Source organism: Oncorhynchus clarkii, chromosome 12, assembly GCF_045791955.1.
Source record: "Oncorhynchus clarkii lewisi isolate Uvic-CL-2024 chromosome 12, UVic_Ocla_1.0, whole genome shotgun sequence".
In the NCBI taxonomy this organism is placed as follows: domain Eukaryota; kingdom Metazoa; phylum Chordata; class Actinopteri; order Salmoniformes; family Salmonidae; genus Oncorhynchus; species Oncorhynchus clarkii.
The window spans coordinates 84,294,208-84,312,834 of NC_092158.1; the positions used below are offsets into that span (position 1 = coordinate 84,294,208).

The following is an 18,627-nucleotide window of genomic DNA, read 5'->3' on the forward strand; positions in this document are numbered from 1 at the left end:
TATCACCTTGACAACATCCGGTGTAATTGCAGCGAAAATTCAAATTACAAGAATCGTAATATTAAGAGTCCCAGCTACATAACAAATGGTCCTTTTGATCAATAAAGTCCTTCTTTATATCCCCCAAAAAGTCAGTTTCATTGGCGCGCTTGACTCAGTAATCCATCGGTTTCCCTCATTCAAAATGTATACAAATGAATCCCGTAAATTACCAATTAACGTCTTCCAAACATATCAAACAACGTTCCTAATCAATCCTCAGGTACCCTAATATGTAAATAAACGATAAAATGTAAGACGGAGAATACCGGAGACCATTATAAACTTTAAGATAAATAACGATCACCGGAACGTGCAACAAACGCTACAGCCAAAATGGGAGCCACTTACTAAAACTACAAATTCTAGCTAATTTTTCAAAAAACAAGCCTGAAACTCTTTCTAAAGACTGTTGACATCTAGTGGAAGCCCTAGGAACTGCAATCTGGGAAGTATTCCTTTTATATTCCCATTGACAGCCATAGTAATCAGGGGTGAGCTGAAAAAAATAGAATTCTGGATGGATTGTCCTCGGGTTTTCAAATGCCATATCAGTTCTGTTATACTCACAGACATTATTTTAACAGTTTTGGAAACTTTAGAGGGTTTTCTATCCAATACTATATGCATATAGTATATGCATATCCTAGCTTCTGGGCCTGAGTAACAGGCAGTTTACTTTGGGCACCTCATTCATCCAAACTTCCGAATACTGCCCCCTAGCCCGAATACGTTTTTAAGCTCTCCCTGAGAGACAGTGACCGGTGAACACCACAGAGACGATTACTGGTTGTGTGTGGGACTGAGTGTGTGTGTGTGTGGGACTGAGTGTGTGTGTGTCTGTGTGTCTGTGTGTAGGAGGGTAAGAAGACTTGAGGTAGCTCACCAGAGAGGATGGCCTGTATCTCCTGGAGTGATCAGAGAAAGGGTCCTTGTTATCTGGGATCCTTGGGACGTCCCTACCTCATTGAAGTTTACATGTAAAAGGGTTAGGGTTAGATTAAGGATAGGGGATAGGGTTTAGGGTAGAGATAGCATTAACCTCAGAGCGAGTTCAAAGGTCCACTTCTTTCATGCTTTTCTCCGCTCGCTATCCCGCTCTTTCTTCTTCTTGCGTCAACTATTTTGGGATGGAAGGTGTCCAGAAGAGGGGATGACGCGTGGTGAAGTGCGCGTGTGCGTGCGTGTGTGTTTTCTTGGGCATACAATATGTTTGTGTAAGTGGGCTTGTGTTTCTGTTCAGCTGGCAGGGAAAGCTGTCGAGTGAGACAGTGAGAGGGCCAGCATGCTGCAGCATGCCACTGCGTCAGGAATATTTTAAGCAGTCCTCTCGCTCTGGGCCTGTGTGTGTAACCGTGCGTGTGAGTTTGTCTCTGTGTTTTTAGTGCTCTTGCATGGTCATGTTGAACAGTATGCACTTGTGTGCATGTGCCTCTGTTTACAAATTCACTGATGCATTTTCACTCAAGGTTTTTAGCCCTAATGGAAAACATGATGAAGTCATTACATGGGAACATGGCAGTATTCTGACGTTGACAGATGCAGCTTCCAATAAAATAAACCCAATCAAACGATTAGCTGAAGGAAAAAGTGATGCTGCTCTTTCCCCAGTTGCTATAGGACATTTCCATGTAAAAGGAGCCATGAGCACCAACATGTCAAGTTCATAGGAGCATGTCAAATCAAAACTAAGAGTCTATTTTTGAGAAATTAAGGAATATATACATTTTCCAATTATTTTCCATCCTAAAAATGAGGAATAAGCAAAGACTTTGATTTGTGGTCAAACAGATGGAAAAAGGGTCTTAGACAACATCTAGCAGGAAAAGTCTGACAAGGTATTAGAAATGCATCCATATTGAAGTAAAGACCCCTGCCAACTAATATCAGCACTTATATTTAGTTTTGGAGAACTTATTTGCCTCCAGTAAGTTTAAGAAACATTGCCTTGTGCCTTGTAATTCCGTTATAAAAAACACACATTATCTTTCAGATATTTTCAAAATGTTCTCCCTCATGAGGACTGAGGATAATGAAAGTTCACAGAAGTAATAGTTAAAGGTAGACCTACCAGTTAGTTATAGTGTTTTTACTAATATCAAGTTTATTAATTATTAAGTGATTAAAACGTGTAATTCTGTTACCAAATTGGCAATTGAATTACTGGAAAATCGGTAATGCAATTACTGCAATTGAATTGACTACAATGGGAAATCATAGTACTCACAAACCACAGATGGGTCACCTGCTACTGTCCTCCCTTCAACTGACATACTGTTATGTTCAGTTCATGACAGTTTTTTTTCCTCTTTCTGTCGTCTGGGGCCGCATAAGTGTTTTTTCGGTCCAAATAGTGTAAATAAAAAATCATTATTATCTGGTTGGAAAAACGCTTTCAGTGTAAACTTAAATGACTAAAGCCACATATAAAGTAAGTAGAAAAGACAATGGACCTATATATTTTAAAATACCGTAAAATGTATTAGAGAGAGGCTTCTATTTGAGTTAGGTGTCTATATCTGTAATTGCACACAGCTTTTGCTAATTTGCATAGTTAATTGTTTAATTCCAGTATTTACTTCCAGAATTGTAATAATTTTTAAAATTTCCTTCACAAATGTGTTATCATTTACACACTGTCACATTTATTTTATCATAGTATGCCTCTCTCTCTCTCTCTCTCTCTCTCTCTCTCTCTCTCTCTCTCTCTCTCTCTCTCTCTCTCTCTCAAAAAAACAACCTTTTCCTTGACAATAATTATTCTCCTTTGACTGCATTTTCGCGATTTTTTTTAATATATTTTTTTAATATATATTTTTTAAATTATTCTTTTTGGGGGGGGGGGTTCTGTACTGTCGAAGTTGTTGACTGTTTTTGTGCTTGCCAGTTAGCTAGCAGTTCTCAGCTGTTAGCAGAAAATGGCTAGAAGATTCTTAATGGCGATTTAAAGAAAGATAGTTGCCCAATTGTTTTTGAGTCATTACTGAATTATTTAATGTAACAAATCAAACATTAAACTGCTTAAAATATTTAGGTAATTCATGGTAACCTCCGTAAACATTTCATTTACACCCACCGTTTCTTTGAGACTGGAATTTATTTGCTGAAATGTGTGCCCGCTGCCCGGCTATTAAAAGGGACTATTTGAGACTGCTTTTAATTGAAGTTTTACGGTACTGTAATCTTTGAGAACTAACAATCACCAAAATTAAAGGTAGACAGTCATGGAGAATAGAAAATTCCCAAAACATTAATATATCAGTATTGATTTTGCTATTATGTTTAAGCAAAATAACATGGAATTAGCTATGGCAAAATGCATAGAATTGCAGGAGATTGCATTTAAAATTACAAACAATTATCTACACTGCCTAGATAGGAGCCTCTAAATAAAATTCAGAAATTCAGCCTCATCGATGGGTTGGTTATGCCCATTGGCCTGAAACAGCCCCCGGCTGGGTGAGGCAGGGTGGGGAGTGGGAGCAGTGGCTATCTCCTCTGTAGGTAAAGATCCACTGTAGGGGTCAGAAGTCAGCTTGGGGTATCTCCCACACCCAAATTGCTACAAATTCTCCCTATTCTCCCTTTGTTGAAGTGAGTTTTTCCATATAATCGGTGTTAAGAATGAAGGGTAAAGCCTTGTGTGTTGGTTTGCCATCTCTGGTTCCCCCTCAACCATCCTTTCCCTGTCTGTCAAAACAAATGAGTCCTCCTTCTACCCCCTGCTCCTCCATGTTGGCTTTCAGACAGCCCCCCTCCTGGTGCCTTCCCAGCATGGCCCCCTATCTACCCCATCATCCTATCCTCCTGACACATCTTACCTGCCGGATCCCCCTTTATCCACCTCAGCCCCAACCCTCTTCTGTCTGGCTGTCTGAAGCTCTTCCAACCACAGGCAAACCACTAAACCAAACAGTCTGACAGCACAGTCTTCACTGCACATATCATATACCACAGACAAGCAGACAGAGCACTCCCCCCACCCTTACTGTCACACTGCAGACAGACAGCCGCCTCTCCAGCCACCCAGCCTGAACTACACACAACCTTACCTTCACGCTACTCCACAGACCACCAAACCCCTTTACATACATACCACCGAGACCACACACCCTTAGCTCCAGAGCACGGCTGCAGTGCTACAGGAACAAGTCAGGGGAGTGGGGTTAGAACAGAGAGGCTAGGGGGAAGCGTGTCTGGACCTGACGACAGCTACAGTAACAGTTACACAGCCTGGAAGTAGGCTTTCATCTCTTCCTCCTGATTTGTTTTTTTGAGTTAGCTCTGTTGTTTCGTGGGACAGATAGACCGTGTATCGAGTGATTATGTTAGTGATTATGTGTGCAGTAAATAACAGTCTGGTTGTGTGTGTATGTGCGTCCAGCTGCAGCAGATGCTGCTGATATCAGATAGCCTGTGAGATGCCGTTGGGCTGTTTTTGTTTCCCAGGCTTTGTCCCTTGATGATCAGTCTTTTTGTGTAGGCATCATGGCAGACAAAACAGTGAACAGTGCACCCAGTTAGAACAATCCAGACAATTTAGGAGAGGGGACAGCAACGCCCCCCCCTATCCTGTACCACCTGAATTAGCCCAACAAGTAAAAGCTGGGAGAAAGGACACCGTAGTGCTCATCGACACACATATTCGAACAGGGCGGACACACACACACACACACAGTTGCTCTAATCAGGAGGATGGTGGTTTACTAGTCATAATCACAGCCCAGGTGCCAATGACTTCATCTCCTGTCTGAGGCTTACCAGGCTCACCCCTGTATAGTGGGTGTGTGTCCGTGTGTGTGTCCGTGTGTGTGTCCGTGTGTGTGTCCGTGTGTGTGTCCGTGTGTGTGTCCGTGTGTGTGTCCGTGTGTGTGTCCGTGTGTGTGTCCGTGTGTGTGTCCGTGTGTGTGTCCGTGTGTGTGTGTCCGTGTGTGTGTGTCCGTGTGTGTGTCCGTGTGTGTGTCCGTGTGTGTGTCCGTGTGTGTGTCCGTGTGTGTGTCTGTGTGTGTGTCTGTGTGTGTGTCTGTGTGTGTGTCTGTGTGTGTGTCTGTGTGTGTGTCTGTGTGTGTGTCTGTGTGTGTGTCTGTGTGTGTGTCTGTGTGTGTGTCTGTGTGTGTGTCTGTGTGTGTGTCCGTGTGTGTGTCCGTGTGTGTGTCTGTGTGTGTGTGTTGCACACCCAACTACTATTTTATACAAAGACTCTTTGTCCTTAAATGTCAGGTGAAACACAAAAGACTGGTCCTGGTCCTACTCTGTGACTCTCACTGACTCAACACAGATAGAGATCACATACACACTATGTTGTGGCCGGGACACATTGTCTAAGAACAGTCTTCAGGGAATAGAAGTCCAGCTCTGTATAGTAGACACATCTACCAGTTACAATGGTATTATTAGGGATTACAGCAGGGTTTACTAAAGTTAGAGTAACAGCACCTCTCTATGTGATGATTCACTACACCAGTTACAATGGTATTATTAGGGATTACAGCAGGGTTTACTAAAGTTAGAGTAACAGCACCTCTCTATGTAATGATTCACTACACCAGTTACAATGCTATTATTAGGGATTACAGCAGGGGTTACTAAAGTTAGAGTAGCAGCACCTCTATGTAATGATTCACTACACCAGTTACAATGCTATTATTAGGGATTACAGCAGGGGTTACTAAAGTTAGAGTAACAGCACCTCTCTATGTGATGATTCACTACACCAGTTACAATGGTATTATTAGGGATTACAGCAGGGTTTACTAAAGTTAGAGTAACAGCACCTCTCTATGTGATGATTCACTACACCAGTTACAATGGTATTATTAGGGATTACAGCAGGGTTTACTAAAGTTAGAGTAACAGCATCTCTCTATGTGATGATTCACTACACCAGTTACAATGGTATTATTAGGGATTACAGCAGAGTTTACTAAAGTTAGAGTAACAGCACCTCTCTATGTGATGATTCACTACACCAGTTACAATGGTATTATTAGGGATTACAGCAGGGTTTACTAAAGTTAGAGTAACAGCACCTCTCTATGTGATGATTCACTACACCAGTTACAATGGTATTATTAGGGATTACAGCAGGGTTTACTAAAGTTAGAGTAACAGCACCTCTCTATGTGATGATTCACTACATCAGTAGCAGTAGATTGACTTCTGGATAAACAAGCAGCTTAGACCTGAGGTTGAGGACCAGAGGCCCTGGCACTGGCCCCAGAGGCCTGCCTGGCTGAAGAGAGACGGACCACCCCTTGAGGGTAGTAGCGTTCTCCTCTCTTCCCCAGTGACTGTCCCCTCCCCTGCCCAGAACAGCAGGCCAAGTGGGTGGTTGGTTGGGGTCACCCCTCAAGAGATCTAGTGGTCACTGGTCACTCAGCACCCATGGTATACTATATAGTGACTGTCACCTAAAATGTTGGTTGATGCCCTGTTGAGTAGTAGGCTATGTTACAGTCTAGTATTGATATTCATGTGTTAATAATATACTAGTACTGTTTGGTGAAGCTGTTAGTTTGGGTCTGTCTGTTTGTTCAGTGCCTGTCTATGGGTTGTTTGGTTTGCTGTGGTTTCTTTGGCTCCAGGGTGGTTTATTTGGTTAGCTATGGTTGGTTGAGGTTTTTGGGGGTAGTTTGGGTTTTTATGTGGCTTGTTTGGTTGCGTGTTAGTCCATGTGGTGTTTTGTGGGTTGTTTGTGTGTGCAAGTGGGGTTTGTGTGTGTGTGTTCAGGGGGTATTCTGCTGGACGAGGCGAGGTTCTGTTTACAGAGCAGGTCCCAACAGAGCCCAGTTCTCTGACCCTCACATTCCATAACCACCGCTAATCGTCTCCGTCTGTGAAACACTTCACCACATCTCTCAATTCTCAATCTCTCTCTCCCTCTCTAGAGCCCCCCAACCCTTTATCCATCCCCCTCTCTCTTCCTCTCTTGAGCCCCCCAACCCTTTATCCATCCCCCTCTCTCTTCCTCTCTTGAGCCCCCCAACCCTTTATCCATCCCCCTCTCTCCCTTTCTCTGTTTGTCAATTTTCCGTACCCCCTCTAACCATGTTTTCCAGTCTTTTGAGTTTGACACTGTTTTATTGACTGGTACACATTATGAGCAATATGCCCTCAAAGCATCTGCATAAATAACACACATAATAACTAACACGTAACATCTGCCCCCTCCTCCACCCTCCTGCTCTCTGCTCTCTCTCTCTCTCTGTCTTTATTCTTTCTCCATGGCTGTTCTGTTTTTCTCTGTGTTGTTGTTCTCTTCTCACAGTGAGCTCATTCTGGGCTGTGGTCATAGAAGTGTAAATTAGAACCAGAAGAGTTTCTGAAGAGTGAGGCACATATCCCCTCTCCTCCCATTCCCTCGCCCTCTCTCTCTTCCTGTTTCTCCTCCCTCTCTCGGTCTCTCCCTTTGACAATTTGAAAGCATTCCCACTTTGAGAACTCCGTCCAACAGCACATTTGGCCCGTGTGTGTGTGGGTCTATGTTAGTGTTTCTCTCTCTCCCTCCCTCCCTCTCTCGCTGCTCCACTCTGCTCTGCTGCTGTGTCCTCTGAGGCTGCTCTTGGCCAGGTGCAGCGGTTTGCTCACAGCTGCCTGACAGATGAGGTGAGGGGCTCTGGAGTGTCTTTTGCATCTTCTTGTGAAAGTGTTTAGAGCCGCTGTAAACCCCAGTGTAAAGACTGGAACTTTACTGGGACTGGCTGAGACCTCTCAGACCTCTGAGGTTGTATAGGCTAGGTGCAGGCTCGGTTGACAGTGTGTGTTCTGCTGCAGAACATATCACATATGTGTTCTGTGTGTTCTCCATGGTTTCACAGGGGTGTGTGTTTGGGAAGTTTGTATAAGATGTGTTTTGTGGATTGAGGTTGGTATGTGGCAAACTGGCGGCCTATTTTTTGTGTGGACTGTGTTGTTTGAGAGTAGCATTTTGAGGAGCTCTGTAAGCGAGCGTTGGTGGGTCCCGGCCATGTGAGCCCAGGCTGTCAAATCAAGTCAAATGTTATTGGTCATACACGTGTTTAGCAGATGTTATTGCGAGTGTAGCGAAATGCTTGTGTTTCTATCTCCGACAGTGCAGTAATATCTAACAAGTAATATCTAACGATTTCAATACACACACATCTATGTAAAGGAATGGAATTAAGAATATATAAATATATGGGCGAGCAATGTCAGAGCGGCATAGACTAAGATACAGTACAATAGAATGCAGTATATATCAATGAGATGAGTAATGGAACATATATAAACATTATTAAAGTGACTAGTGTTCCATTTATTAAAGTGGCCAGTGATTTCAAGTCTATGTATATAGGCAGCAGCTCTAATGTGCTGCTTATGGACTTTAACACACAAATGTGGAAATGACAACACACACATATTTACAGAGCGGTCAATACATCATTGACAGGGTCGTGGTCATAGTTTGCCTACTGAGTGGTTGATGGCTCCCATTACTGTGAGAAACACACTAGAGGATCCAGCACTAACGCCTCAACCAGCCAGCCCCACACTTTTATTGTGGCAGGAATGGAGACGCTGTCCATTAGCAGACTGACAAACCACAATAACATTAATTATAACTGTAACTCTGGCCCAGATACAGAGAGAGAGAGAGATAATTGTGGTAAAGAAGTAGCCACCATGTCATGTGTTTTCAGAGTAAAGCTATAAAACCTATACAGGGTTTCAGCCCCTGACCTTGTCAGTGTGTGCTTGAGTCAAGAGAACCACATCTCTCTTCAGGGCCGTTCCATATGATTTCAATCCCTTTCTGACTGCACCTCTTTTGGTGTGAATGAAACCTTTCATACATGTTTGCCCATGTTGGAAGTGGTCAGAAAGTGGACTTTTAAAAATATTTTTTTTAAACATTCAGGAGATGGAGGTTCTCAAAGTTGACCCATTTTTTCATACCCCACACTACCATGAGACATTCATGTGTGCCTGTGTAAGTACCATTGGTGGGTTGGTTGGCCCTGCCAGACTGTCACATTGACAGAAGGCAGCTGCTGCAGCTGCTGCACACTAATATTAACATCTGGGTCAAAGGTGACATCCTGTCACAGTGTGGGTCAATGGGCCATTTGATCAGACCACCTTGTTTGGGCTCAGTCATTTGGTTAATTCTGGATCTTAACAGGTGTGATGTGTTCATTCTACAGCCAATGTTAAGATGAGCTTAGGCAGAGAGGAAGAGGTGAAGCGAGAGACATAACTGGGCCCAAAATGTGTCTTCTGCAGCAGGTGGCTTTTTGAAATGGCCCTTTAAATTAAATTAAAACCAAAAATCAAATTTTTGTTTTCAGACATTTTTACCACATAGACCATTTTGACCTTGTGGCTGTGGTAACTAGTGGAAACCATTGTGCCTGATGTTCACATGCATATCTGGCCTCTCATTAGCTAGAATGGTCCCACCTGATCTTGCCCCCATCTCGACTGTTTTCCATCTTTTAAGAAATGTGTTTTCATTGTTAGAGCGGCCACTGGAGTATCTAGCCAAGTATTTTTATTTATTTATTTAACTAGGCAAGTCAGTTAAGAACACACTCTTATTTATGATGGCCTACCCCGGCCAAACCCTAACCCGGACGATGCCGGGCCAATTGTGTGCCGCCTTATGGGACCCCCAATCATGGCCAATTGTGATACAGCCTGGAATCAAACCGGGGTCTGTAGTGACGCCTCTAGCACTGAGATGCAGTGCCTTAGATCGCTGCGCCACTATGGTTTAGGCCATATCTCACTCTTGAGTGTCTTCACTCTATTTCCCAGATCAGGCGTAAATACACACCTAGATCGATAAGAGGATTAAGGTTAGAGAGAGATTCTGATTGAAATGGGTTTGGGACCAGCAACCCTCATCCTGCTGTACAGGGTGTTCACCAGGGGGCATGTCTGGGGAACTGAATACCACAGTGATGCAGCGTGCTGATTTCTACAGGACTAACCCAAAGGAGGGGGTTCATGTTCCAAATGTTTTTGTGTTGTGAATGATCTAGGGGACCTCACGCTTTTGGAGTTTTCTCATGACCCAGAACCACCAAGTAAACAAAATCATGGTTTGTACCCAGGCCAACCCTTATCATCTGTGACCCACAGTCTATTCAGTAAACACATTTCTTAGACGATTCCCCTCCTCCAGGGTATTTAACCTGATTAGACCACAATAATCATGTCTCTATTAGATTCACCTGACTGACTGGAACACAAGGGGGACCTTCAAAGACACTTAAAGGGATAGTTTGGTAATTTGGCAATGAGGCCCGTTATCTACTTACCCAGAGTGGAAGGAACTTGTGGATTCTATTTGTATGTATCTGCGTCCAGTATGAAGGAATTTAGAGGTAGTGTCACAAGCTGCTAACACTAGTTAATTAACAACTTCCTTCAAACTGCATGCAGATACACACAAACTATATCCACAAGTTCATCTGTCTCTGGGAAAGTAGATAAAGGGCCTCATTGCCAAAATCCTTGTCTACCCCTTTAAGTACCTAAGTAAGGCCTCCTGATGCATATACAACATCTTTACCTTCATCTCTGTCTTTGTACTGAGTCATGGTACTGGGTCCTTACCAACTCCAGACAGCCACTGTCTCTCACTTCTCTGGGAGAGATCTGGCTTTTCTACGGTGGTCTGGAGTTAGGCCCTTGCGTGATGTCAGAGGCTCTGTAGAGGGCTGCAGCTTGGAGTCGCACGCCATGGTGTGTTTATGTGTGTGCCGTGTGTGTATATCATGCACGTGTTTGTACAAAGTAGATCAGGCAGAGATCAGGGTCAGGTGAGATGTTTGCACTATCTCTCTTCTCTCGCTCTCTCCTCTCCGTCTAACTCTTCTCTCGCTCTCCCCTCGTCTATCTCTCCTCACTCTCTGCTGTCGTCAGAGCCTCTGCTATCTGCCTGCAACGTGTTTCCCTCTCCTCTCCTCTCCTCCCTCCCTCCCTCCCTACCTCCCTCCTTCTGTCTTTCTGGCCCTCCCGTGCCTTCTCTTAACCAGAGGATATGTTGTTATCTGTGTTTGGTCTTTCTCTCTGACAAACACATACTTCCAGTATTAGCAAAGGTCACAAGCAGACATTTGCTGTATACTACAGTAACTGTACCCTGCTTATAAGCCAATGACGCTACACTACTTCCTCGTTTTCATTCCTAAATTGTATTGGTCTTTAGGTACATTGATGTGTGTAGGTTCTTAACTGTATGTCTTGGGGTGAAAGGGTGGCTGTATGGATCTGTTTTGGTAGTATTTATGATTGACTGACTGGTACTGTGAGTGAGATATATCTGTAGAGTATTCATGGTTATATAGTGCAGGTAGACTGAAACCTGTTGAACTCTGGTAGACTCACAGAAAGTCACACTGAAGGTCAGTGTGCCATGTCCTTCTCCCGTCTGCTACTGTTGATCTACAGTCTCTAATGGCCTGTGTTGTCCTCTCCTCCTGTCACGTAGTCTCTCTGAGATTTCCTGGCAGCAGCAGCGTTTGCCTGGGCCCGCTCCAGTTCTAGGCTCTATGATGAGGGAGAGGTTAATCATTAGTCCCATGCTCTCCCTGCTCCATGGTGGAGAGGGCTATGGGGGCATGGGATAGGGGACTACATGATGGGCTAGAGGGGCTGTGGGGAGCAGAGAGAGGAACTAGAAGGGTAGTTTGGAAGTTCAGAGTGAGTGTAGTGGTGTTGATTTAATTTCAGATATAGCCTTGGATTTGATTTCATCCTCCCTGCTGTGTGACTGGTGCCAGTATCATAACGAGGTTGCACAATCTTTACCCAATGAACTTTCACCAGCAGCAGGGCAGGTTGCAGCGAGGTTTGTTTGCTTAAGAAAGACAGACCTTGACCACCCTTTACGCCTTCCTTACACACAAACTTTTAATTGGTTAGCCAACCAGGAAATAAAAATAAGAAGGTAATTTAATAAATATTCTGCCAATACAGTGGTAGTTAATGTTTAATGTTGTACGCTCCTTGTGCGTCTCTGTGCCACACTACACTATTTCTATTCCCTTATTATTGGACACAAAAGACTACTCTATTCCCTTTCTATTGGATGTCTCTGCCGTCACGTTATAGTCTATACTGTAGCCTGGCTATTAGTTTACTGTAAAACCCTTTGGCTTTCACCACTTTGTCATTTTCTGTGTAATAGACTCTGTCTCCTCTCCTCCTGAATAATCCTTCATTCTGCACTGTCATCTCTGTCTCTCTCTCGTCTCCCCCTCCTCCAGCCTCTCTGGTGGAGCTCCAGTATGTAAGGAATGCCAGATACTTTGGGAGATCTTGAATCCAGTCAGTGGATGACTGACAGGCCTAAGACCCGCCCCCTCCCCAGATTGCACCCAGGCCTATATCCTGTCTCCTAAACCCTTCTCATATAAAACAGGATCAAGGATCAATGACACCTTTTTGTCTTGGCTCGCTGTGCGAGGCATCACTCTTACTCTTTTCTCTCTCACACGCACGCACGCACGCACACACACACACACACACACACTCCTAATATTTTCTTCCTATTCTGTCTCTTCATCTCCCTCATAACTGTGTCTAAACCCCCCCCCCCCCCCCCCCTCTCTAGCCTCCATCCCGTTCTTTGCGTGTGAGTTGAAGGCGGTGACTCCGTACCGGAGGGGTTTCTTCTGTGGGGACCAGAGCATCACCTACCCCTACCTGGAGAGAGAGGCCATCCCTGACGCACTGCTCATCGCTGGGGGCATCGTCATCACTGGCCTCACGGTGAGACACACAACACAACACACCACTTACACACTGTATGATCTTACTGAGTATATACACATGACATACTATCTTACACACTGTAGGATCTTACTGAGTATATACACATGACATACTATCTTACACACTGCAGGATCTTACTGAGTATATACACATGACATACTATCTTACACACTGTAGGATCTTACTGAGTATATACACATGACATACTATCTTACACACTGTAGGATCTTACTGAGTATATACACATGACATACTATCTTACACACTGTAGGATCTTACTGAGTATATACACATGACATACTATCTTACACACTGCAGGATCTTACTGAGTATATACACATGACATACTATCTTACACACTGTAGGATCTTACTGAGTATATACACATGACATACTATCTTACACACTCACTGTAAGCAGACAAGAGGTTTACCTGGAAGTAGATGTATTTATGAGCCATTCAATATTTAGCCTTTATTTAGTCAGGTCATTGAAAAAACCTTCTCTTTTACAATACGCTGTGAAAGTGTAGCATCGTTTCTCTACCGTTATCTAGCTCAGCTTTTTTACGAAGAGGACTGATTCTAACTCTTGTTCCTCCTCTTCTTCCCTGGCCAGATTGCGCTGGGCGAGTGTTACCGGGTCCGATTTCGTGAGGTGCAATCACGGGCCTTCGTGCGCAACCTCTACGTGTCCTGCCTCTATAAGGAGCTGGGAAGCTTCCTGTTCGGCTGCTGCGTGGGCCAATCATTGACCAACATGGCCAAGCTGAGTGTGGGGCGCCTGCGACCTAACTTTCTGTCGGTGTGCAACGTGACATACGCCTCGCTCAACTGCGTCCCCGGCTCCTACGTGGCCCAGGTCACCTGCAGGCAGCCCAAACACAAGATGGTGGAGGAGGCCAGGTCAGTACCGAGAGAGACGCCTTCCCTATTCACACTATAGGGCCAGGCCTGGCCAAACTGAGCTGGCCTGGTTACACACACACCATAGTTGCTGGAACTGTGCAGGAAAGGACAAGGTGAAAATAAATATCAGAACTAGCACAGTGCAGTTGTGGTTGGTCCTGTAATGTGAATCAAGCTTCAGTGTATCAGAGTTGGGCTCAATTCCTGTCAGTTGGATTGGATATGAGATTTTTCCGTTGTTATGCAATCCTGAAAAGTCATGCACTGACTGGAATTGAGATGGAATAGACCCAAACGCCGCTAGTCTAGTCAAAGTGAAAGTCTGTTTTTGTGAGAAAATATTGCTATGAATGTTTATTACCATAGATATAGATGGAGCAATATTGACACTAGATAACTGGGTTAATGAATGACATCCCTGTTATCCCTTTATCTTTCAGGAAGTCCTTTTTCTCTGGCCATTCCTCCTTTGCCATGTACACCATGCTCTACCTGGCGGTAAGTGTCACTGGCAATTGGAGAGACACACACACACACACACACACACACACACACACACACACACACACACACTTGCACGTGCCTGTGGCGACAAAGAACAGTACACCTGCCAAGTAACGTTTATACACTTGAAGTCACCTGCTTTAGCTGGGATTACTACAGATTAGTTGAAGGAAGGAAAGAATGATCTTTGACAGTTTTAACTTTCACTGTAATTATGAAAGAAAATATTGGACACTTTGTCCCTGTAGAGATGGAGTGCACACATACTCACAAACACTCAGACATTCATGCACACTCACAAACACACGTTGTACATGCAAACTCTGAGAAAGGCAACTTTTCAAAAGCCGTCCTGCCTGAAATGAAAAGGGAGAGGGAGGAAGTTTTCCACAGGGCTTATGAATAGAGGGAGAGATGTAGAGCAGACAGAGCACTCCTTGTTTGGGGGGTGGGGGTGGGGGGGGGGCTGCTGAGAGATCCACAGGCTTCTTTCAACAAGAGAACCCCACTCCCCTCCTCTCTCTCTACTGGACCATTGGTGAGGAACACATTGTGGGGTGAGAAATGACAGAGGAAGACAAAAGCCCATCATGGCTCAAGCATTTGTTCCCATAATGTATTCATTCACATTCTAAATGGAATTCCTCCACTTCATTAAGTCTCCAATGGCCCGGAATATGACTGGAATAATCGCAAAACTATTTACGGGAAATATATATGAAACTCATTCAATTTCTATCTGATAAAAGGAGAGGATTCACCATTCAAAAACATTGTTAATAGATTTCTCGGGTCCTCCCCTCCCTCCTCACCCCCACTTAGGGACAGAGAGAAAGAGGGAGAGAAAGAGAGTGAGGCATTGAGAGCAGTTGAGTGTCCTGAGAAAAACAAGGGGCCTCATTCTTCATTCTGTCTCCTCTTCTCCCTCTCTTCTCCCTCTATCTTCCCTCCATCCCGTCTGTGGCTTCCTGGCGTATAGCTAGTACTACTACTGCAGACTGACTGTGTCCTTTAGAATCCATGGGACCTGCAGCGACATGCAACCAGGGCCCTGGGCCAGCTGCTGGTTGGAGGGCAAGAAGACTGACACCTGCTTCCAGCTCCCCTCCCCTCCGGAGGAATACGTTCCACATGTTCCAGTGACAGGCCCAGGCCTGGCAGTAGTCACCTCAGAAACAGCACCATGCATCTCTACAGTTAACCCCTGACCCCTCAGTCAGTCTCTGTCTGGTCCCTGACTAACAGACACTCCTCCTCTATTGTAGTAATGATGGGGCTTGGAGGGCAAGATGAGATGGAGGAGAGGTTTATTAGGGTGCTGAGCCCAGTGTGGATGGACGAATGCAATGTCCTCTTCCTCACCCTCTAGACGTGTGTGTTAACTGTGTTTAATGTACCATGTGACCAGATCACTGTGGAAAGAACCAACTACACTGCAGTTTATGCACACACACAGACACATGCAAAAATGCATGAGTGCCTGCACACACACACACACACACACACACTTCTCATATTTGAAGGCTCTGATCATGTGACGCTGCTCTCCTTCTCCAGTTCTACCTGCAGGCGCGGTTGTCATGGCGAGGGGCTCGTCTGCTGCGCCCGCTGCTGCAGTTCCTGCTGGTGATGATAGCCGTGTACACCGGGCTGAGCCGCATCTCTGACTACCGCCACCACCCCACCGACGTGATCACCGGCTTCATCCAGGGAGGCCTCACCGCCTACTGGGTGGTAAGTGTCTGTCTCTCCCCTCCCTCTGGCTCTATGGAGCTGTGGGATTGGGAACAAATGTGTTGATGTATGATCTCCTATGTCAGTCAGGCTTACAGGATGAAATAATGTCAACCATGCCTGCCTAAACAATAACAGGGCATCATGTCCTATCTATCTGCCTATACAATCTGTATTTGTCTCATTCAGTCCCTATATGGTGGGATCTCATCTGGGTCAGGCTGAGCAGTATAACCAGTCTCTCTGGCGGTTGGGATATCTGTCTTATGTTTGACGGATTCTCTTGGTTGCCTTTGTGTGTTTGACGGACAGTGTTCCATCTCTATGTATCTGTGTTTGACGGACAGTGTTCCATCTCTATGTATCTGTGTTTGACGGACAGTGTTCCATCTCTATGTATCTGTGTTTGACAGACAGTGTTTTATCTGTGTCTCTCCAGGCCTTCTATATTTCCTCCATGTTTAAGAACAACCGTCCAGACCTGTCTCCCACCAGCATGTCTCTGGAGAGCCCCCTGTCTAGCCAACAGACCGTCTGCTAGCACCACCTGCCCCAACACACCCCTCCTCACCTACCTGGACGGATGGGAGAAAAGACAGGAAGAGAGAGAGAGGGAGAGACAGTCAGATAGCAGCACAGGGAGGGAGACAAGGTGTGTGAAAAGGAAGGGGGATGAGATAAGAGGTAGAGCAGGTAAAGAGTGTTCTAGCAAGTACACACATGTTCTGATGAATACGTCAAGACACGCACGCACACGTAGTGTCACCCCTCTCTCTCACTAACACACACACACACACCAAATCACTGTAGAGTACAACCCGTCCACATGGAGATATGCATAGTAATTTTACAGATATTTTGTATATGAAAAACGACAAATGTTTCTATTTTTCAAATGAGAGTCGTAGATGAAGCTGCTAATGATAATGATTTTTTTCCTGTTCTAAGTTGAATATGTTTTATATGTGATGGTGGTTAGTGGGCAGTGCATTAGGTTAGCTCTCACAAACACACGGTCAGTCAGTGTCTCTAAATCATCTTCATTGGTCATTTGACCAGCCTGGATGATGACATCATCAGCTGGACTCCACTTTTTCAGCTTGACGTCCCCTGACTCTAATTCTGTGGATGTCTCATTGACGTCCCCTGACTCTAATTCTGTGGATGTCTCATTGACGCCCCCTGACTCTAATTCTGTGGATGCCTCTCCATCCTTCACCCTCTAACTACACAGCAACTAATAGAGGATGTCATGGACAAAGACAAAAGAGAACACTTTGTATTAAACCAAGTATCTTAACTTCAGTTACCCAGGAGTGATAGGGTGGAAATCTGCTTTGCCCAGGTTACGTCCCCTCCCCTTCACTCCCACGCTTTTCCATGTCTGTACTCTGTACTAACCACTTATTACTCTGTCTCAGAGGCGGAGCTATGACTGAACCCTGTAACCTTTGACCTATTACCCTGACCTCTGAGCTGCACCTTGAGTTATGCCACTCTCACAGGGGAGCCAAAATGGCTGCCTCGTGTTGCCTATGGCAGAGGTCCCCTGTATATTCCTATTAATAGCACTTGAACTACATAATGGAACCTACTCTGATAGTATAATTGATATTATATATATTTTATCTCAAGTTTGAATAATCAGTGTTTTATTTCTCTTAATATGTCACTCTCATACGGTATATGTTTTAGTTTTTTTCCAAATGATAATTATTCAAATTGAATGTAAATAGATATGTCTTTTTTATAAACCACACAGAATTTCAAAAGTATTATTAGTGCCATTTTTGGACAGTTTTTTTTCACGTTTATGTGTTATGTGTCTGTGTTGTTGATCAGGTACGCAGAGTTGTTGTTATTGTCATAACGACTAGACTGAGCCAGAGCTATTATCAGAAAGCTATTTCTTGTTTCCAGTTTTGTGTTTTTTGTTTTCTCTGTGAATGCCAGAATGGCTGAACATAACCACTGTACTCAAAAAACCAAACCAATAAAATGAATGTTGAATCTTTTGACCTCCTATTGTCCACTGATATTCCTTAATGTCTCACACACTTTTTTTTCTTTCTGCACAGAAACAATGTTTGTCGTCTGACTGTTTATATGCTCAACAGAGTAAAGAATCAGTTGTTCGTCACACACACATGACCAGTAAGTAAGTTCAAGCTTAGTTCAGGAAAAGTTAGAGGTGAAACCGAGAGCAACAAAAAATATTGAATCCTAAAGTCACAAGTGACTTCACCTCTAGTTTCTGACTGGGAAAGAACCCACCTACTTTCTCCCTCACCCACCCCGCTCTCCTTTCTCCCTCCCTTCTCTACCTCCCTCTCTCTTTCAATCCCTTTGGAGTGCAGCAGAGCGCTGGGCTTTTTGGGGATCATGCTGCCATGGCGATGCCTGGCTAGATAGTGGGCTGGGGAGGTGGAGGCCTTTTTATTTATTCTCTTTCTTTTCCAATCCACTTCCTGGCTGAGTGAGGAGAATAAAAGGCAGCTGAGATCAGAGTGAGAGAAAGGGAAGGTTGCAGTAATGGGTGTGTATGGAGGTGAGGAAAGGGGAGGGCTGGCATGGGGTTCAGTAATGAAGGGAACGAGTAATGGGTGTGTATGGAGGTGAGGAAAGGGGAGGGCTGGCATGGGGTTCAGTAATGAAGGGAAGGAGTAATGGGTGTGTATGGAAGTGAGGAAAGGGGAGG

The 18,627-nt window shown here is 44.5% G+C and overlaps 1 protein-coding gene across 1 annotated transcript; it reads left to right on the top strand.

Moving 5' to 3' along the window:
- Positions 1-7,469: 7,469 nt before the first annotated feature.
- On the top strand, positions 7,470-17,944 carry LOC139421538 (phospholipid phosphatase 3-like). The gene is made up of 6 exons (XM_071172525.1): positions 7,470-7,644; positions 12,623-12,780; positions 13,402-13,688; positions 14,132-14,189; positions 15,753-15,929; positions 16,369-17,944. The coding sequence occupies exons 3-6, from the start codon at positions 13,543-13,545 to the stop codon at positions 16,468-16,470; spliced, it is 483 nt and encodes a 160-aa protein (XP_071028626.1). The 5' UTR covers positions 7,470-7,644; positions 12,623-12,780; positions 13,402-13,542; the 3' UTR covers positions 16,471-17,944.
- Positions 17,945-18,627: the final 683 nt, after the last annotated feature.

Bases quoted from the DNA above. Each gene is read 5' to 3' on its own strand.
- LOC139421538 (XM_071172525.1), top strand. From the start codon at position 13,543: ATGGCCAAGCTGAGTGTGGGGCGCCTGCGACCTAACTTTCTGTCGGTG. The intron at 14,190-15,752 runs GTAAGTGTCACT...CTCCTTCTCCAG, and splicing joins ACACCATGCTCTACCTGGCG to TTCTACCTGCAGGCGCGGTT. The intron at 15,930-16,368 runs GTAAGTGTCTGT...GTGTCTCTCCAG, and splicing joins GCCTCACCGCCTACTGGGTG to GCCTTCTATATTTCCTCCAT.